The sequence below is a fragment of the Gavia stellata genome, chromosome 10 (assembly GCF_030936135.1).
Source record: "Gavia stellata isolate bGavSte3 chromosome 10, bGavSte3.hap2, whole genome shotgun sequence".
NCBI classification, from domain to species: Eukaryota; Metazoa; Chordata; class Aves; order Gaviiformes; family Gaviidae; genus Gavia; species Gavia stellata.
The window spans coordinates 15,019,848-15,042,178 of record NC_082603.1 but is presented as its reverse complement, the minus strand read 5'-3'; the positions used below and the strand labels follow the sequence as shown (position 1 = coordinate 15,042,178).

The following is a 22,331-nucleotide window of genomic DNA, read 5'->3' as shown; positions in this document are numbered from 1 at the left end:
TGTGTTCTGTTGCTTATATAAAACTATTGTAAGAATGTTAACATTCTCACCTAAGTACACAAAGGGAGAAATTCACAGTGAAAGCTGGAAATCTGTGTTGATACTCCAGCCTTCATCAGGATAGCCTGTAGCATTCCAACAGATGCAATAACTCAGTGAACACAGTACAGAGGATTACTGCACTAACCTGGCACTAAGAGTAGGGTTATGATGGAGTGCTTGCTCAGATGTAATGTTCATTTTATTTTTATTGATTATAAATCAATTTCTTGGTAGAACCTTTAAAGTAGTTTTTATGCTTGAAATGTCCTCTGGGATTTTTTTTAACCACAATTCAAAAAAAGCCCATAATAAACATTTTAAATACATTATTGTTGTCTGTAACACCTCCATCTGGAGCTATTATGGTATATCATCTCTATACTGTACTGTACTTCATTACAGAGGTGTTTTTTAAACAAGTGGTGTTTACTCATGCACTCTCCAAGGCTTTTTCAGTGTATTTCTATGTAATAGCTTAATTAGAGATTTTTTTTGTTATTATGACTATTTTGTTCTGGGAGTCCTTGAGCCAACAAACCAAAATGGGTTCTCTGGAGCTATTCAGTCTACTAGTGGAATTACTTTATAAGGAAACATAATAAAAAAGTAATTAATTGTGGAATAGGTAAATATAAAAGCATGCTGTTCTTCTGTTTTAAACTAAAAAAAAACTTCACAAAGAAACCTGTATGCAATTAGAACTTAGATCAATTAGACTGTTACGAACACTTCACTTGTTGAAGTATTTGCATATAGCCAGAAACACGCACACACACACAAAAATATGCCAGAACTAATAAACAAAAAAGCTGTCTTAAAAATCACTTTTTTCAGGAGACCTATTCACAATGGATATTAATGTAGAGTGACTTCTTATCCACATGTTACACTTGTAAAGGTATGGATTTATACAAAAACATACCAATAGTCCCTTACCTGTAGAATGGCAAGTGGTAAAAATGTATGTTTTTCTTCCCCCTCATGCTCTTTCTCATTTCTGTCTTGTGTTAATGAACACGTTGTGAAGAGAGAGCTGTTTTAAAATGTTTACCGAAGTACCTCATCGTCTTTTCCACGTGTTAGTGGTGGATTGACAAGGAGATTCTGTACAAGTGCTCTGAGATTTTTTAATGAAGTATTGTAAATGGGAAAGGAAAAATTCCACTTACGTCAGCCAAGTAAAAATCGTGTTTTCCTTGTGTTGGCAATGACATGGATTATCAACTTTTTGTTTGTTTATCATATCAGTGCAAGACATTAAAGAATTTTCAGAGTTATGCCAAGGTCTTGCTAAGCTTTGTGAACTGTGAATTTATCCCAGTGTGCCGTAATTACAGGAGCTCTGCTACTTAGTAGTCAAAACTATCTCGTATTACCCTAAATTGGCATTCTATGTTAATATTAAACCTTTTACCTGTAACACTCAATGTGGCAAAATCTTTGAAAAATTACATTTAGTCATTTTGCCACTGAAATACAACATGAGGTAAGATATATGCCTAGAACAGTGACTTGCAGTGTTGCCTAGTGTAGAATGGGAAGTGCATGACTCTGAAGTTATCTGAGAAGTGTTGGTAGTAATATCGGAATTGGAGTTTGGCCTACACGATAGTACTTTTTAATTTCATGAATCACAGTAGTGGAAATGTTCAGGTGATATAATTGGTTACTTCCTTGAGGAATTTCTCCAAAAAACATAAGAAGCAGGTTGAGAACACTTTAAAGCCAGTTGCACAGGAAGGGACCAAATAGGCCAAATAATCACCACATTGCTGGAGTTCTGTTACACATAACCCAGTTTTAATATTTCAGGTGCACCTGTCAATATTTGTCAACAAGGATCAGTTTAAAGGAAAAAACAGGAATATGTGCTCTTTGCTTTAGAATAGGATGTCCTACAGCTTTTGAAAAACAATATATGTACTGTACTAAGGAACAGTAACTCCTGTCTGTAGATCAGTGACTCTTCAGCTGACAGTTCCATTAAATTTTCCAGTAAAGGGATAGATCTCTTCATACACTTATTGCTGTAAAGGAAATAGGAATTTACATTTTGAGCTGTCTTTCCTTAGCCCTTCACAGGCTAAGGAAAGACTCTTGCCTGAGGCCCTCCAGGTTGGAAAGCATAATTCTAGACCGAGGGAGGACAGCATATGTTTCCTAAGAACAGAAAGGATTTGAGGAGGGTTTACTGATCTCTGTAACCTTTGCAATCTCCGAGCATATGCACATTTTCTCATTGAGATACTTTTGTATCTGGATTTTAAAATTAAAAAAAAAAAAACCAGTTTTAAGTCTGTAACTCATTAACTAACCAAAGAAGCATAGCTAGCACAGAGCATTGGGAAGTAGGGGGTAGTATGCTTTGAGTTTGCCCTAAAAGCAATCTAGGAGTCTAACTTTCCAAAAATAAACCTGTCTTTTGGAACTATTTTTCTGACTTTTAGACAATGTATTTGCTAGTTTAGTTGTATATTTAGGAGGGTAACCTATACCTAGCAGAATTGTATTTAAATATTTATAAAGTTATAGCTAGGTATTTATTTGCGATAATTTGAATTATGTGATGTATTTTTTTTAAGACTTGCGTAATGGGAGTACTAGTATTTATTGAATACTTGGATATTTGGTAGTTTTATTTGAGAATCTCTGGGATACATGATAAATGGTCAAATAACAATAAACTTAGAACTATCTTCAAAGCAAAATAAATCAGCAGCTCAGTGGTGAAAGATCTCGAGTCTAAAAGTAAGATAAACTTTTCTTTAAACATTGTATTTCTGTGCTATCCGTAAGTGCCCAATAATCTTTTTTCTCAAAGAATTCAGATAATTTTATAGTTCTATTCAACTTGTTTTTAGACAAACTGTAAGAAAACTTCCCTTTTTATTTCTTTAATAATGGGTACATTGATGTTCTAGAACCGGCTTCTACAAGATAACACCTTGGGGTTTTTACTGTAACTTTTTAGAAACCATTGTTTTATTTTTCCTCAAGAAAACAGTCTTATTTTGGTAGCATATGCTTGCACTTCAGTTACTCATACAGTCCTTTCACAGATTTTTAGAAGTATGTAATTGTTTTGTGTTCCTAACTTATTTTTATGGCTGTTAATTCAAAAGACTGTAATGGATTTTGTTAAATTGTTTTAAAATTGATAAATGAAACGTTGCATTTCTTCTGTTTTTCGTTGTCAGTAACTTTCATGTTTTAATATATTTCTTTATTGGCTGTGCATGTTCTGTTGCATTTAAGCAATCATAATTTTCCAAATTTAAAGTTGTTCTTTTTCCTCCTGTTGACAGTTTCTTGCTGGATATTGTGAATGAGGAAGATTAGTCATTGTTTTCTTCTCTGAAATCCATGTTTTGTAAGAGTGAGATATTAAAAAACATCAAGAGTCTTTTTGTGTATTAGAAAGATAATGCTTACCTATAATGTGGCATTATACCCTGTATGTGGTAGTGTATCATTACCTATGTGTTCAGCTATTGTAAGAAAGTCCAAGAAGTGTTTCCTTGCCTTTATTTTCATTGTTTCGTTCACTTTTAATGCTGATTATTTTCCATGGAAAGTTACTAAAGAGTTCTACTCTTTCCAGGTAAGCTCATTATATGTTTTTAGATGTCTAGAATTAAGATATTTTTACTGGAAAAAATGCAGGGGAAAGTGCAGCAAAATAAGTGGGATTAATTAGGTGATATCTTCTGCTCCAGTTACTGTGAATCCAAATTTCTGTTCAGCTGAATTTATAACTTTTTCTAATTATTTCCCACTAGTTGAATTTATAACTCTTTCTAGAAGAAAAAAAATCTGTCCTGAGGTGCCGTTCAGTGCTCATTCTTCAAAGTCTGCTGCACATTTGCGTCCAAGAGTAGACATGAAATTTTTAACTCTTGCCTTCAACATCTGACTGTTATTAGCCATATTCATTTCATTAGCGATTTATAGCTCAGTAAGTATTGCTTATATGCTAAGCATATGTTTATATTTGCTGCCATGAGTAACACTTTTTTAGATTTTTAAAAGTTTTTCTTTATTGTCAAGATATTTTACGTTTAATTTTAAATATGTGAGTCCAAATATAAATCACATATTCAAACATTGTAGCAAAGTTTTTAAGGTAGTCTTAGGATTTTTTTATATGTTGATGTTGATATTTGTGTGTGACACTGAATACAATTATAATACATGGTGTTTCCAGGCAGTTTGGAAACAGGTTATTTTTTTGGTATAATACTGCTGAAACATGGAATGCATCTTACATGATGTAATACTGTCTTTTTTTAATCCATATTGAGGTAAATACTGTATTTTTTTTCTCCTGTAAGTGTAGATAATGTCACTATAGTAATAAACTGGTTAAAATTGAGCACCAGCTTTATTAAGAATATGATATAAAATTGTTTGAGAGCTTTGGAAATGGAGAAGCTTGCCTTATGCATATTTTAGCAGAAATAAAACAATGTTTTAATTAACATTTATTATTTCAGAACATAATTTGTGGCATAATTTTCTGTAAACTCCAGAAGGCTATTGTAAGGTGTTTGTTAGTGGTATCTTTTAACATACAGCTTACTGAATTTTGCCAGAAATTTAATTTTGACTGAGACATGCTTCTTTTTGACCACTGTATCATGACTTCTTGTGAATAACATTCCAGCAGTGTTCTTGTGACTCTGTCTATGCACTGTTCTGGTCTGAAAACCCTGATCTCCTTATTCAGGACTGCGGTTCCTGAACTGGAGGTGGTAGGGAGTGTCTGGGTATCAAGTACCAAGCTATAGTATGGTGTCCAATTGTAAAACACTGTAATCCTTTGTAGAAGAGTTTTGCCACGAGTTACCACGAGGCAGCTGGTGATTCAGTAGCTTCTTCCCCCCCCCATTTTAAATATTTAATTTTGATAGCAATGGAAAGTACTGTACAATGTACCCTCTAGAATACAACACAATCCATTGATTCATGTTACAATTTAGAAGCTGAGGTTTTGTTTAGCTATAATTTAGAATATATCAAAGGCCTGAACAGAGTTCATGAACAGATTGCTATAGGTGGTGGATAACATGTTTCCCTGTCCTTTCCAGAGATATATATAAAAAATAAAATCAGGTCATTTCACCAGCTATGCACCAGTAATTTTCAGGACTCTTCATTTCTGTCAGTTCCTTTTGTCAGTTTGGCTCTGATCTTAGTGATCACATGCAGCATGATTTAAACTGAAATTTTTAGGCCATTAGGTGACAGAAACGAATTATTCATCAACTAACCAAAGGAGCATAGCTGGTACAGAGTACTGGGATGCAGGGGACAGTGTTCTCTGAGTTTGGCCCAAAACCAATTTGTAAGAGTCTTAACTGAAACCATTGAAACCATCGTCTCTCTGTGCTTTAGAATCAAAGGTTTCCCTTGGGGAGATAAGTACTCTGTCCATTTTCATTCTGCTTCCAAAAAGAGCTACAACTAGCAGGTACTGTTATGCATTTACTTTGTATAGAAGGTTGAACACTACAGGTGTTCAGATGTAACAGACAATTTTTGTTTCTCTTCTTCAGGAGATTAAATGTTTGTCAGGAATTTGTCTCAGTTAAATAATGGCAGAGTGAATTATGCCAGGACTTACGTAGGTAAGTGGAGTTTGATATTTGAAAACGTGTAGCTGGCTGAAATTCATGACAGCAAAAGCAAGTCATATTTATCTTGAGTTTATTCTAAATTTAGGAATTCTTACTTGAATCATCTGCTCAGCCTACATGAGCAAATTTGATGTTTAAGATGCATTTATTTTGGGATAATGACATTAATAACAGGGGTTGGTCTAATATAAAGGTGTGCATGGAAAAACAGCTGTTTAATCAGCCTTTTTACAAAATGTCTTTCCTGAGATGTAAACTTTTTTTACATGAAGTCCTTACATGTCACATACATGTCTGTGTGTTACTTACCAAAATGTAATGGCACTCTCTCCACGGAGTAGACTTGAAACCATGGCAAAATTTTAGGACCCCTCTCCTTTCCAAATAGAGGGGGTGTGAAACCCTGGAACATACTGCAATTGTCACATACTTGGCATAACGTATTAAGACTTGTAACAAATGACTTACAATAGCAATGGCTGCAAACATCCTCTTATCCTATGGGTAGCCCGGTAGATCCACACTTTGTATCACGAGCTAGAGTCTGCTTGCCTTTGTCTCACTGTGAGATCAGAGTAGATCCCTTGGCCTGAGTAGGGCTACACCTCATGAAATTCTAAGTTCCTTAAAAGCTGCATTGTGATAAGAGGGTTCTTGGTCTTAAGGCTAACAGTTTAACTTAAGCCCACATGATCTTCAGTGGTGAGTGATTTTACACCCCTTTGTTAACACGGTGTCCGTGCTGTAAGGCAGCTGGAGTACAGGTCTGTATGTAAGGGTTGAGGTTCAGCGTAGCAGCCACTGTCTGTGTGGACAGGGAAGATGTTAATGCGCAGCTGAGGTTTTGGGGGACACAGGGATGTCGCAGGAGCTGGGGAGGGAGGGATATGCAGTAATAGGGCTGGAAGGTGGAGGACTGAGTGAAGAATAACATAGAGAGAAGACTGGTATGTGGATATGGTGATGGAGGGTTGTGTCTGAGATTGGGAATGTAGTAGTACTGGATGTGGACAGATGTTGCTCCATTTAGTGCTGCCAGACATCAGCGGTGAAGGAATTTAAGCTATAAGCCATAGAATAATTAGTAATAATGGTACATGTTTCTAAAATATTTTCTCCACTAACGGGTATGATGCCTTGGGAAAGCCGATCCCTGTTATCTTAACTACCCACAGGTTGTGTGGTAAATCAGAACCTGAAGTGGCCGGCCCGTTTAAAGTTGTTAAAGCGTTCGTAAGCGAAGTGTAAAACTTGAGAGTAAGAAAGCAGCATGTCTCCAGGTTGGATTTTTAGGATGGATGATGTCTGTGGTGATGTACTTTGTCTCTAGAAATGTTTTTCGATGTCTAACAGGTATATCCAGTACGAACTGCCCTTTTTTGCTCCTTTTTTCCAGGCCCCTCAGCCAGCTCAGGGAGGGGGAAGGGGCTGGAAAGGACCCTTCGGGTTCGGCTGGGGAGGGGGTAGCTCGGAGGACTGATGTTTGCAGAGGTCTACGAGAAACTGAGGGGCAGAAAAGGCCACGGTGGTGTATTCTAGAATGCCGGTGTCCTCTGGGGAGGGGAAGAAGTCACGTGTCCCCGGCAGCACAGGTGGGCGATCGGTGGGCCGAAAGCTGGAGGCTGTCCAGGGGGAGGTGGCACGGGAGGAGGGCGGGCTCCGGCTTCCCCGGGCTCTCCCGCCGGGCGCCGCCGCACCGCGCCGTCTGCCAGGGCCGGGGCACCGGCTCTGTCGGCCGCGCCACAGCGAACCGCACGGCCTCCGGCGGCAGTCGCCTTTAATTATTTTTTTAAACGTATTTATTTTTCCCAGCTCTAACCATTGATTTTTTGAAAGGCTCCACGGCGAGGCCCCGCCGGGGCGGGGGAGCGGCCGCAGGCGGAGGCCGTGGCGCGGCGGGCCGCGGGAAAGGGCGGGCGGTGCCTCTCGCGCACGTGACCGGCGTTCGGCCAATGGGGCGATCGCGTGATGCGCAGCGGCGGCTGCGCCGGGGATGGGGTGCGGGGGGGGTGGCTGGCGAAGATGGCGCCGGGTGCGTGAGCGGTGGCGGGGGCCGCGCGGGCAGGGGAGGCGAAGGCCCGGCTGCTGGGGAGGGTCAGCTGCTGCCCCCGCTCGCCCCCGGGGCTGTAGGATGGTAAAATGACCCAGGGGGGAAAGAAGAAGAAACGCGCCGTGAACCGCAGTATCATGCTGGCCAAGAAGATTATCATTAAGGACGGCGGGACGGTGAGGCCGGGCGGGGCCGCGGGGCGGCTCCGGGGGGGACGGCGGCTGTGGGGCGAGCTGGCGGCGGCGGAGCCCCGCGTCCCGCGGCGATGCGGAGGGCTGACAGCGGTCGGGCAGGGGGCCGAGGCAGGTGCGGCCGAGATTGGTCCGGGGCGGCGGTGGGCCGGTGGGCCCGCGGGCCTCGGGCAGCCGCGGCTGGCGGCGTGCGAGCGGCCCGTGCTGCGGCGGCGGCGCTGGGCTGAGCTCTGCGGCGAGGTCTCGGTTTCTTTTATGCTGCGGGTTGCTGCAGCCCCGGTAGCTTCGCGCCGGCATCCCGGGCTGGCTTCCTTGAGGCAGTTGCCCGAGAAACACCTGTAAGGGCGTCCCTCCAGTTCGGGCCGTTTCCGTGGCTGCTCTTCCTCCGTGTGGGCCGGTGTCCAGGGCTCGGGAGCAGGCGTGCAGAAGAGCCTCGTCTCGACTTAGGCGTAGGCCGCTGCAGAACACTTACATTTGTCCGAGCTCATGCGGTACGTGTCTAAACCTGACTCGACATTGGAGATTATTTCAATGCATCTTTGGGGAAGGAAGAGCTGCTAGGAAGCCGGCTGTGTGCTCGGGAGCAGCGGCGGGCGGCAGAAGGGCCTGGGACGGTGCGGGCCGGCAGCTGGCCCTTGTGAAGGGTGGTGGGGAGGTAGGGTGCGGTTCTGCTGCTGGTGCAAAGCCCGTCTGGGGTGGGCTTTGCCCGCACGGTGAATGGGTCGCCACTACAGCAGCCTTCTGGCCTCTCCGTTTCCATAGTCTGAGAAAGAAAAGGCCAGCGAGTGGGACAAACTCGTGCATCAGAGAAGTCCCGTAAAGGGTGCCTGGGAGAAGTGTTTTGCAGTTCCCTCCCACTATCTTGCTTCCTCCTAAATACATAACTTTGAAAAAGAAAGGAAGCTGTTAAGTGTTTTGGCTGTTGGAGCTTGGTTTTTTAGTTCATGAGTAGCAGTACTTCCAATGTATCATTGCCCCTGGATTTTTTCCACTGGGTAACATTGTGTAGCTTTGATGTGCACTCTTCTAAATACAGTATCATTATTTCAACTAAAGAGAGACATCTATGACAGACTAAATTACTGATGGCCCTTCAGTTCGTTTTTTTGGAACAATAATGGAGAAGAGGGAGGTGTTACTATAGTTGTTCATTGAACTGGTGACCGTCTGGATTACTTAGTGGTAAGAGGCAAAACTAATTCCAGTGATGGATGTTGATGTTTTTCAGGACATGTTTTCCTGCTCTTTGTAAAGAGAAATGTACGAGATTACCTTACACAAATGTTAAATGCAAATACATGTAGTGAGTAATAGAAGCAGAGTAAATGTTGTTACTCATGTGACATGGTGCTTCAGAATTTCTCTCTGGAGTAATCATTGATTAAAATACAATATATTTCCAAGTGTCCTTTAGCTCGCAACTTTAACTTTCTTTTGCCAAGAGAGGAGAAAAGATATTATAATAACTGCATTCAGTGATACTTTCAGTTCTACATTCAGTGTCTCCTACCAGTTTCAAAAGCAGAGTGCAAACTTGCATGAGTTCGGTACAATTTTCAGTTGTTTTTAAAATAGTGGAAAAATGGGCTATGAACATTAGATGAAGGTATGAAGATTGTTGTTAGATAACAAAAATACCAGCTTATGATATTTTCTGCCTTCAAATGTTTTGAGAATTTATTTCTTTTAAATACATTTTTAAAGTTATGAAGTCTGGTATAGCAGAGCATTCTTTATAATGACAGCAAAAACTTCATGCTTGGATTTTTTTTTAATGTTTGCTGAAATGTCTAATTAGCCTTCTATGAGCAGTCTCCTTAGTTTCTTTGCTTACCCAACATGCTATGTGACATTATGGGAAACAGGTGAATGATAAACGGCCCACGTCTTGAATTTCTCCAACTGGCAAACCAGTAATTAATCAAGTATCTAAGTGTACAGTTTCCAGCCTGATTGGTTTATTTTGAAACTATTTGACATCAAAGAAAACTGTGTGAGTCTCTTGCTGGCAAGAATATACAGCTGTTTAATGAGGCTGTGTCACAGGCAAAAAGAGTTTACTGATGGGGAACTTCAGCCAATTTAATTTATTGTCACTTCTAATCACTGACTCTGATGTGGGGGGAAAAAAAATAAATAAATAAAAAAAAGCCCCCCATTGCCTCTGCAAAGCCTCTTCTTCCACCACAGGTTATGCTGAGTCCCATTGCTGAGGCGGTGGGTGGTGCAGGAGGTTGGATTGGTGCACAGTGGTATTTTTGTGGTGTTCTCTTTGCAGCTTAGTAGCTCTGTCACAGAAAAAAATGTGTAATGTTGTGTGTACTCAGGTGTGTGTTGTCAGATTCACCAAAGGAGAGGCAGTAACACCAGTGAAGTGTTTTCAACACTGTTCTTAATTTTGCTTGCCTTTATGACCAGTTGGAATTCATCTTCTGTAAGATTACACATTTTTGAAGCGGTCATGAAATGAAATTAGGAGGTACATGCCTGGGCAGTGCTAGAGAGAATTAGAGCTTAGTACTTTATTTGGTGCCTTTTCCTTTCCAGCAGAGGAGCAGCAGCTATGATCGTGTATCTGATGCCTTTGTGCTTTCATAGTTGTTCTGTTGTTGTCAGATGTGTGTTCTTAGGGTTGCCCGGCATATACGCTTCTTATCACTGGCATGACTGACACTACAAAGTGTTTAGTTAAAGACATTTTCTGTCTAACTAGAGAAAGAGGTATTCTTAGAGCACTACTTTGTGCCACAAATTTTGCCAAACATTAAATACGCTCTGCTCTGACTACATGGTTGCAGAGAAGGGTTGCTGTTACTCTGATCGGAACATCTCACACACAGGCTCCGTATCTTTTATCTCCAGCTGTAAGGCCTTCTGATTTGGTTGCACTTAGGTTATTACATTACATTACACTACGTTAGCCAGTTTGTAAAGCACAGCAGGGCTGGTTTGTAGAGTAAGACCGGGCTGAATACCCAACACCTGCGCTGTACGTGTTAGGGTAGGAGGCTACATCAGACTAGTACTTAATGCACATAATATATCTTAATGCACTGTAATGTAACCGCTTTCTAATCTCCTTCCCTCGTTCTTCCACCTCGGGACTATTCTTGCTACTTTATAGTTGCAACCATCTTTAAAAATAGCTATAGAGGTGATGATCTAAATGTGACTAAATTACTTCTTTTCTTATAGATAAGAACAAATAATGGTACCTGTGATAAGTCGGCATTAGCAACAAGAAAGCAAGGAAGTTTAACCCTAGTGATCTAAATGTCACTTCTGTTTGTTTCTGCCCATATAATGGAAACATCTGATCAGGTTGCTTATAGCTGGATGACATGGCAGAGGATGGCAGTCACCCGCTTGTGTGCCCCTAAAATCACCGACAGCGGAGCTGTGCAAAACAGCCACCGGTTTCATTCTGCTCTTTTGGTTTGTGCACGTGATCTCCAAGTAGCTGCCCAGAACTGGACAAGGGCAGCGTAGAGACAGATGGCTGTTGAGCTTGTGTTTGCTCTGTGTGAACAGAATGGAGGTGCTTGGAGGGACAGGGATGGTTCGTGACTCCTACCTCACCATCTGTAATGCTTTGTGGGGTCACGAGCCAGTAACTTGACAGGAATCTGAGGACTATGAGAATGAACCTGATTTTCTCTATCAGACTGAGCCAAACAGCTAAGATTGTTACTTACAGTTTGTGCAGAGCTGGATAAATTTTTAAACCAAAACTAAAATAAGGGTTGTGGGTGGAAAGGGAAAGGAATCATGGGAAGTGAAGATAATTATAGCCACTTTCTGTACCTATAAAGACTGTTAATTTACCTCCTCAAGAGAATAGGATGAAAAAATAGCAGAAATATCTGTATGGTATGTCTGTATTTACTGAAGAGGGCTTGGGAAAGAAAAACAGCACAGTGTTACAGTACTTCTGTAACTCACCTTTTACATATTGATATGGTTACTTTTGAAAATTATGATCTTTTCTAGCAATAGGGGTGAATGGCCAGTGTGGTTTTCTGTATTTATTTCCTATAGTTGTTCAAAAGGCTTTTTTTTTTTCTGTGTGGAAATACTGGAATCTGGAAAGAAAAGCTAGGTGTGACTTGCATAAATCTTGTAATAAAAGGCTCTAGTATTACCTAACTGAAACTTAAAGTTGTGTAGTATTTGAGGTTGGAAGGCACCTCTGAACATCTCTAATCCAATTGCCCACTCTCTTTCCCCAAACAGGGTCAGCTGGAGCAATTTGCGCAGGGCTGTGTCCACTCAGGTTTGGGGGATGGAGATTCCACAACCTCACTGAGCAGCCTGTTTCCAGGGGTTTGTTTTGTTCAAGGTTTAAGTAGAATTTCCTGTATTTCAGTGTGTGCCTCCAGTCCTGTCACTGACGCCTCTGGGAAGAGTCTGGCTGTGTTGTCTTTACTCCCTCCCATCAGATATTTATACACGTTGATAAGACCCCCCTGCGCCTTTTTGAGAAGCAGCTGAGGACCTCAGCCTGCGTGTGTTTGTTCAGCGTAAACGCTAGGTCTGATCAAATCAGTGCCACTCTGTTAGTAACTCACCATCACACAAAGCCGGGAAAGTAGATGTTGAGGTAGCACTTCTAAGCTTAGAGAATGCATGTGAGATTTCTGATGAGTTATTCATACTACCTTCATATGAAAATAATTTGTGCGCTGTTTCCTCAATTTGCAAATGATGAGCTGTGGCATGTTGTTTGACAGGGTAGCATTTACAGAGTATATGAGATGAGCAGGTTGTCCCACCCATGCTCTTCTGATTATACTAAATCACCAAAGAATTTGAAGTTCCTTATTTCAAATCTTCTATCCAAATCTCTTCCTATGTTTGAAGCACACTGTAGCTAATAGGCCTGCTCTCAGTATTTGGGAAGCGATCAGTATTGTTCCTGAGATTCACTTCTAGGGTTCATTATCTGTTTTTCTTTCCTCATTTAGAGCTATCAAAGTTTTGTACGTAGCCATGGTGCCTTTTAGTAACAGAAGTACTATAAAGCTGTTTGATAGACGAGGTAGACTTGGGGATAGCCGAGTGTGAACACTACCATGTTTTGAATTATGAAAACTTGATTTCCATGCAGCATTGTGTGGGCTTAAGCTTTTTTCTCCAGGAAAAGGAACTAATTCTCCAAAGAAGAGTGTTAATGCTTAAAGTAGTGTCCTTGTTTCCCAGACTGGCAGTATAAGTGCTTTATTTTTTAATTTGAGATGGGAGTGCACTTTATATTCTGCGGAGGATTAAGACACTTCAGGACACTAGCAGCAAAGGGTTTAAAAAGGAGTATCACTCGGTACCAGTTAGCTTGAGTAACTGTATTCCGATGGTTTGAGTCCTGTTTGTTTCTTAATCCTTCTGTTTATAGTGTTCAGATGCATTCATCATGACTGTGATAGATTGTTAGACGTTTTAATCACCTGTTTTTTCTCTTTTTAGCCTCAAGGAATAGGTTCACCTAGTGTCTACCACGCTGTTATAGTGATCTTCCTGGAGTTTTTTGCTTGGGGACTCTTGACGGCGCCCACTCTGGTGGTAAGTGATACGCTGAAGCTTTTTCTTGCTGTATGGGAGATGGGGCAATTAAGGCAAAAGTACTGAACATCTTTGAATTCAGTGAAAATTATATATCGTTGAGCTGCTCTGTTGTGCAAGTAAAAAGTTTTGTATTTTTACATGGAATCAGGAATTTAAAATTATTTCATTAAAGCAATGTAATGATGCAGCATAGCTGTTTATGTGCAAGTCTGCTAACACTCAAGCTTGTATGTAAATATGTTCTGACTTGAAACCAGTAAAACAGTAATGAAATTATCTTTCCTTTCAAGATGCTACAAAAAGTTGGCACATTACAAATGTAAGGACAAAAATACACTTGAAATTCGGTAAAATTATGCAAGCGCGTGTGTGTAGGTAGGGAGATCTTTGCTGACCTGGGTGTGCTTTAAAGAGAAGCTTCAGAGCACAGACCCTGTTACACCAGTCGAAGCTTCCCTATGATTAGCGAGACAGTCATACCAACATGTTTGTACCAAATTATTTTCTAATGTAGTTGGTTGCTTTCCATTTAGATTTAATCTTTGAGAGTGACACATGCTTACAAATTAAAAGGAGCGAAGGCTTAAAGATCTCCAAGCAAACTCCACCTAAAATGCAGTCTTGGTGCAGCTCTGTAAGCTGATGTTAACTGTGAACAGTCTCTTGGATAGAAACTGCACGTCGGTCACTGAATGGAATCCATCTCACATAACACAAGTCAGGCTGAGAGGTGTGCCTGTTTTAACCTGTGTATCTAGGCTCTGGCCACCGAATTGAGAGGCACTTCAGAATGATGATGTCTCTCCTCTCTCTTCCCAGCCCCCTACAGATGACACCGTAGCATGTGGAGAGGCTGGTCTGAGATCATTTTCTAGGTTCTCTGTGGTCTATTTAGATTTCAGACACTGAGGTTGAATAATGTGAATCCTTCCCAAAGTGTTGAGGGAACTGAGGCCTCTCTGTCAAGTAAAGCTAAAATCGCGAAGTACCTTCCATGTGAATTAAAGATTAAATAGACTATTGGTGCTGTGTCTTCTTTTTTCTTTCTCTATATTCTATGAAAATATAAAACCACTGTGGGTGTGCCACAGAAGAAGTTGGATGCATCATGAGCAATATTTATAGTTAATATTGTGTAAATGACGGTGTTCGTATTTCTTCTCCAGGTTTTGCATGAAACCTTCCCAAAACATACATTTCTAATGAATGGTCTAATTCAAGGAGTAAAGGTAAGGTGACAGAAATTAATCACAAGTACAAATTAAAGTGAATGGTGGGAAGAATATAGAAATGACTGCCAATTGAGAGAAATGTTCAAGAGGCTTTTCAGTATAGCTTTCACACTGTGATTAAAACAGGGGAATAAACTATTGCTAAAAAAGCAAATAAGCATCATTTGACTTTCAGTAATATACTGCTTGGTCTATACGTGCTGTTTGGGTTCAGCAAATAAAAAGGTTGTTGACTAATCCCAAATGACACACATGGTGTTAAAATTTGAGAATTTTTTACTTGGAGCTTGTTGCTCCAGTAGGGTATTTTCAATTACTTGCATTTATGTGAATTCTAAATATACAAAACTACAAAACACAGTTCATAAAACTGCTAGTATGACTGGATCATGTGCATTTTGAATTTTGCGTAGCTCTGAGGTAATACATCTCAAATTTTATGTAACCAGACATGGGATAAAAGATCAGTAATTCTTGACCATAATTGCCTTTGATGCATTGCGCTGTAGTCATCAATTTTAATAAAAATAGAGCCCAGCCTGCTATCAGATTGTGGTATGGTCAGCTAGCACGATTCTCACCCCTTCTCTAACTTTAAATGTTTTGTTTCATGTAGGGCTTGTTATCGTTCCTCAGTGCCCCACTCATAGGTGCCCTGTCTGATGTGTGGGGACGAAAGTCCTTCTTGCTGCTAACAGTATTTTTCACCTGTGCACCAATACCACTAATGAAGATCAGCCCATGGTTAGTAAATTCTTTCACACTAGATTTGCCGTTTCGTGTCAAGGTTGCTATACAATGCTTATGTTTATAGCATTGTTGATAAAATACTGTTTGTGCTCCATGGAAGGTTGAGGCTTTTGTATTACTTTGGTGCAAAGTTGGGAGAACAGAATCAAACTGAAGTAGCTGCCATGAGGCCAAACACCTTGGTCAGAATTTTAAGAGCTGCTGGTTTTGATCTCTGTGCTGTAGGCCCCACTTCCTACTTGAGCACATTTGCAATAGATATTGGAATGCTATCCAGTAAACTGCGCAGAGCTTTTTGATGGCCACATTACTCAAATACTGACCAACTGTGCAGAAATGGAAGCCTTACCTAACGCTAGCTAGTGCATGAAGTAACTGTTTGTAACCTAAAATGTTGCTGCAATTTTATACTTCTGTTTCTCAAGTTTTAAATCCACTAGCTTTCATGCTGTGTGCAAGTTAGTAAGCTCTTAACTGGCACGTACATTCCCCAGGTAGTGCTTGAGTCAGAACTCTCAGTGTTGTTGGACTGCTGTTGTTGGAGTGCTGTACCTGAGGGTGTAGCTGAAATAAGACACCGTGCACTGACGCAGGGCAGAGCCAGCTGTTCAGGTAGCTCCAGGAGCCTTTTCAGTTTTCTCTCCAGTCACATGGATTATTCAGGGAATCTTCATCCCTTCTCTGGGAAGTAGCTTGTTTCTAGGTGTAGATTAATGTTTCAAATGATGAGTGCTAGTGTCTATAGCATAAAGATAAGACTCGTGTTGAGACCTCTCAATGACCGGATTCTCAAAATACTGAAGTTCCTCATTTGCTTTGGGTCATAGGCATCCAGTTGAAGTTAGTCCAACACCTCCCTTCCTAGAGGTACTTAATCACAGCAGCTTTTTGTAGACGTTACAAAATCATGCTGTTTATCTTTGTACTTGGTGCGCTAAGGAGGAATTACACAACTGTATTGAGACACTTTCACATTGGCTTTATCCAAGTTTATCCTAATATTTGTCAGGAAAAGTTGGATGAGGTGATTTACCATTGAACTGTACTCAGACTGTAAATACTTTTTGTTTCTATTTAGCTGTTCTAATTGTTTTGTAATGTTCTTAGGTGGTACTTCGCTGTTATCTCTGTCTCTGGAGTGTTTGCAGTGACGTTTTCTGTGGTTTTTGCATATGTAGCAGACATAACCCAAGAACATGAAAGAAGCATGGCCTATGGTTTGGTATGTATTTTTTTGGCTCTGTTCCTGTGGTATTCAGTAGTAAACACTTCAGTAGGTAAAGCTCTTCAAAATTGTATTCTTGTTTCTTCTCTGGCAAGTTGATTTTAGTTTGGAGTATTCTACTTCTGACTTAAACAAAATATGAACGTGTTGAAAGCTGTCTTTCAGACGCCTGTTTTAACAGTAGTTATCAGTGTTAATGATGTAATTTGAGAGGCTGTAGTTATTCCTCCATTGTTTCTCACACTAGTACTACTCTGTCATCTTTTCAAAATCTAACCTTTTGTTCCTGGATAACTTTGGAACTCCCATTGTATGACATCTTGACTACTCCTGCTCATGTCTCCAATCGCACTGCTGCGCTTCAGTTCAGAACAAATGTAGCTGAGTAACTTGTCTGTCTTAAGTTCTTACAACTGGCCTCCACTTCTCCATTATCTCCCAACAATCTGCCAGACCTCAGGAGCCTTCGCAGCCCTGTATTTTATGGATTAGCAGAATTATTTGTTGCGTTCAAGTTACAGACTCCATTATCATACTCAGCAGGAACAACGAAAAGCAATGGATATAGAACTAAATAGTTTCTTTCTGCATGTACACATCAGGGATTGAGATGTGTTGAGAAAGTTCCTTCAGTTTTAAAGTTAACATCCTTCACAAGGAGGCCAGCTGGTTAACTTAAAACTACTTTCTGAAGATCCATTGTACTGAGTTGGATTAACCAGCATATTAAATTTAATATGCCCTTGATACGTGTGATTCTTCTTTTTTCTTAATAGGCATTGCATTATTTCACTAATATGAAGACTAAATACAGCTCGTCACTTCCCAGATATATCAGCAGACTGTGTAGGTAATTAAACCTCACAAGAGTTCTGTGAGCCTCACATTGCTGTCCTGTTACGAAAAAAAAATTGTTTTTCTTGAAAAATTTTGGCTGTCTGAAATACGCAGCTACTACTACATAGTCACAGGAAAAAGGTTCCATTTAATCACTACCTGATTAAAACGGTTAGGCTTCTGAAAATGCAGGAAAGTGGGTAATAATACAGTTGACTTATATCATTGAAAGTCTTACCAGCTGTTATTTGTTCTAGGTTTCAGCAACTTTCGCAGCAAGTTTAGTTACCAGCCCTGCTATTGGTGCCTACCTTGGTCGAGTCTACGGAGACAGCTTGGTTGTGGTCCTGGCTACAGCAATCGCCTTGTTAGACATTTGTTTTATTCTTGTTGCTGTACCAGAATCACTGCCAGAGAAGATGAGGCCAGCATCCTGGGGAGCACCCATTTCGTGGGAACAGGCTGACCCTTTTGCAGTAAGCTATTTAAATATGGAATATTGTGTTATTTGTAAATGTTGAGCTTTTGAGACAGGGAAGAGACTGAATTTACTAATGTTTCAAGCTTGAAAAACAGAGCCCATATTTTTTCAAGTTTAACCTTGTGTCGGTGCTAATACTTTTGCTAACGATCTCGCTAAATGTGCCGGGAATGTTTTGGTGGTACCACATAATAGCTTCATTAATTGACGTGCTTTTCAGATTGTTGCTAGGTATGCTTTTCTGAATATGAAGATTACATGTTTTATAATACTTCTTTCTCGCCATAGTCACTGAAGAAAGTCGGCCAGGACTCAGTTGTGCTGCTAATCTGCATAACAGTCTTTCTTTCCTACCTCCCAGAGGCAGGTCAATATTCCAGCTTCTTCCTATACCTCAGACAGGTAACTTACCATTTTGATATGGATTTGAACAAAAGTAAATTTGTAGGGAAGTTTTCAGTATTACTGAATGAACACAGAACATATAGATAACTATAGATCCTGCAGCTGATTTAAGTCCTCTTGCTGTTCTGTTTTTGTCTCTACTTAGAGAGACAAAAAGAGGGGAGAGAGATGAATGCATTAGAAATCAGTTTCTCGTATTTTGTAATAATTTGCATTATTCTTAGACTACGAGGTTCACTATGTTAAACTGTTCTTTTTATTCTACTTGTTTTCTAAGACCCTTTTTGTATACTTGCTTGATTTAATGAAAAAAAAAAAAAAACCACCCCACAACATTTTTTTCTTCTGCATTGTGTGTTTCCCCCACAGATGTTTGTGACATCATGATACATGGTCTACAGTTAATAATCAAATTGCCTTTTTTTAATATAGATAATGGGATTTTCATCTGAAAGTGTTGCAGCATTTATAGCAGTCCTTGGGATTCTTTCCATTATTGCACAGGTGAGCCACTGCTATGTATTTCATTGATTTGGTACTGCTGAAAGAGCACTGTGGAGAACTTCCGTAACACTGCAGTTCCGGAAAGGTGACTCACCTTTTCTGTAGCTGTTTCTCTAAGTCAATTGGTTAACAATTGGTTAACACTCTAACTTAGATGACAAAACAGCTTGCCCACCACGGTTTGGTTCATAAATATCCAAAGTGTATTTTGTTGGGAAGACTAAACCCTTTGTGCATCAAAGAAGGGGTGACAGTTTGTTCATATTACTTGCTAAATGATCAGGGTTTTTTGGTAGAGGCTCCTGAATACTTGGCAAATACTGCTTTTAGAGAATTTTACTTGGCTTTTTAAGATTAATTTATTTATCTGCATGCATTTAACATTTAGAATAAAACATTATTTTTGTTTGATTTTTTTTTTAAACTTTTTTCCCCTTTCTGACAGACAATAGTTTTGAGTTTACTTATGAGGTCCATTGGAAATAAAAACACGATCCTACTGGGCCTAGGATTTCAAATACTACAACTTGCGTGGTATGGCTTTGGATCAGAGCCATGGTATGTAAATTTCATTTTAATATCTGAATGAGACAGTATTTTTCTGCATTTTATCTTTTATCCAAGGGAGACAAGACACTTAAGTGTGTGTACATGTATATATACACGCATATATATGTATATGCTCCAAATGCAGAACGCCGGCCATGCAGAACAGTTACTGTGAGTCTGTATTCTTTGCAGGATGATGTGGGCAGCTGGAGCTGTTGCAGCCATGTCCAGTATTACTTTCCCAGCTGTAAGTGCACTGGTTTCACGAACTGCTGATGCTGACCAGCAGGGTAGGTTTTGTCCTAATACTTTGAATTCTAATCAAAGAATACTGTGAAGACAGACATGTCAGGGTGTCATAATAGCGCTAGTCAGTCAGCCTGAATCTGGGCACAGAGTAGCCCATATACCACACGATGTTAAAATCCAAGTTACTTGGAAATTGTAATAAATGCCTATCACATCCTTCTGGCACAGAGGGACAACATACAGCATGGGAAGTGCTACTCTGTGCCTATGGGGAGATGGAAAAAAAAAAAACTGGAATGCGCTATAATGACAATTTTTCTGCACTCCTTGCTTATTGCTACCCATAGTGCAACACCATTAGTGCAACACCATTTAGAGCAGCTTTCCTGCTTGCATCAGTTTGAAGGTGAAGTGATAAAGTCTTACTGATCTGTTGTTCATAATCCATTAAAAATAGTTAATTATGTATGTATAAAGATAGATAGATAGATAACAGTGTATTTTACTTTTCCCAGGTGTTGTTCAAGGGATGATAACAGGAATTCGAGGACTGTGTAATGGTTTGGGCCCAGCACTGTATGGTTTTATATTCTATATATTTCATGTTGAACTGAATGAACTCCCCATGCCTGAATCGCCATCAGGAGGTAGCATGGTCACACAATACCATTTACAACAGGTATTCTTCTTTTACTTATTAATTCAAAAGAAAAGAAATTAGGAAGGGATCAGGTGCCCACCAGTTTTTGAGTATGATGCTCTATTACATTTTGTTACGCGAACTGTAAATGAAGCATGTAAAAAGAGGTTCTGAAATCACTTTTGGGGGGTTGTTGCTCTGTTTGTTTGTTTTTAACTAGATGGTATGGTTTAGTTTAACTTTCAAAGAGATACAGCAACTGATGACCCTTGTAAAGAGAACAGATTGAGGGAAGGATGCACTAATAACTACAGCATCCCCCTCTTCTCTCCCTGACATTATATTTACCTTTCACATGATGTTGTACGTTTTTGTTTTGTTGTCCTTAAAATGCAGAGCTTGGTTAAAAGATTATTTAGTTCCTAATAGATACTAATTTGTGGAGAAAACTCAGCAGCAAGAACTTGCACTAGAAAAGGAAGTTGGCACCATATGCTCCCTCTCCTAAGTCTTAGGCCATAACATTCTTTCCCCTTTTCTTCTAAGACTCCACATGGGGACAAATACTGTATTGGCTAGTGGAGCAAGAAAAAGTTCTTCCCTGTCCTGAAATTTGTGTAATTAGCAATTGTAGTCTGTTAACATGTGTCTAAAGGTTCATTAATACTTTGTGGTGTTACTGTTGTTGTTTTCAGAATTCTATAATTCCTGGACCCCCATTCTTATTTGGAGCATGCTCTGTGCTGTTGGCACTACTTGTTGCCTTGTTTATTCCTGAACACACGAACCTAAACGTACGATCCAGCAACTGGAAGAAACACTGTGGCAGCCATGGCCATCCCCACAGTCCACAAGCTCCTGGTGAAGCTAAAGAACCATTATTGCAAGATACAAATGTATGACAAAAGCCAAGGAAGATCTTTTAGACTTTCTTTTTTCATCAGCAGTTTGGGATACACATTCCAATTCCATCAAAAAAGTAATTTCTTAAGGTAATCTTAAGAAGTATCTTTCTGCATGAAAGTTGTAGGAATTAAAAAAAAAAAAGTTTCTCCAAAGATGTTGCCATTGAATTAATAATTTGCTTTTACAAACAAACTGTTACGTATTTGTCTCTTGCCATGAAATACTGTTACTACTAAACTTTACCTTCTAGTTCAGAGACAAAAAAGAATAGTCAAGGCATGAGCATGTGTCCTTCTGTTTCCTTAAGGTGGTGAGCTTTAATTCTCATCATGCTAAGTCTCAATGAGACATACTAGCATCCATGAGGACCCATTCATTTTAATGTTGTAAAATCTTGGGTCAGATGATTCAAAGCCTTAATGTAAATGTACTCAAGTATAGAGAAGGTGAGTTAGTATCATTTATTTTCCAAGTCATATGCAGGTTTTTAAGTTAGTACTAATATAAAAATCACACGAGCACGCTTGCTGACCAGTAAAAGTTATTTTTATGTAAGTGCATTTAATCTTTCTATTTTTGAATAAGCGGTAGTATCAAACACTTGTTTAAATATTAAGTGGGTGTTTTGAGCCTACGGATTTTAATATTGGCTCTAAAACTCTGCTTTCTTAAGTACCGTTTATGATACCACTGCATAATCATAAAGGACCTCAAAACTTGAATACACAGACTGAAATATAAGCTGATAGCCTTGAATATGTCCGTGTGCTATATAGTGGCCTTTGAGGACTGTCAGTCACAATAATCCTTTTGCATTACAGAGCTAATGTTTTAGTCCTAAATTTTCAGGACCCTTAGTACAGAAGAGAGCTTTATACAATTACTGATGTGAATTTCTCTAAAAGTGTATATTTTTGTGTCCGGTTGTATTATTTAAGTGTTCCTTTGTATAAATTTGTGTATAAAGTATTGTATAGGTTTAAAATGTTTTCATCTTGTGGTTATTGCTTAATGCTTTTTTACCTTTGAACATTCACCATGGTTGACCCAGAGCAGGAAATAAAATATGTAAATA

At 39.8% G+C, this 22,331-nt stretch overlaps 1 protein-coding gene across 2 annotated transcripts; it reads left to right on the top strand.

Moving 5' to 3' along the window:
* Positions 1 to 7,755: 7,755 nt before the first annotated feature.
* On the top strand, positions 7,756 to 22,308 carry MFSD14A (major facilitator superfamily domain containing 14A). Of its 2 annotated transcripts, none has more exons than XM_059821692.1 (12): positions 7,756 to 7,904; positions 13,380 to 13,475; positions 14,645 to 14,707; positions 15,327 to 15,454; positions 16,568 to 16,682; positions 17,780 to 17,998; positions 18,292 to 18,405; positions 18,841 to 18,912; positions 19,358 to 19,470; positions 19,654 to 19,751; positions 20,226 to 20,389; positions 21,046 to 22,308. In XM_059821692.1, exons 1-12 carry the CDS (start codon positions 7,818 to 7,820, stop codon positions 21,250 to 21,252), a joined length of 1,476 nt encoding a protein of 491 aa, XP_059677675.1. In that variant the 5' UTR covers positions 7,756 to 7,817; the 3' UTR covers positions 21,253 to 22,308. The 2 variants fall into 2 exon arrangements, with proteins under 2 accessions (XP_059677675.1, XP_059677674.1); XM_059821691.1 differs by having other exon boundaries at positions 7,779 to 7,904; positions 20,226 to 20,365.
* Positions 22,309 to 22,331: the final 23 nt, after the last annotated feature.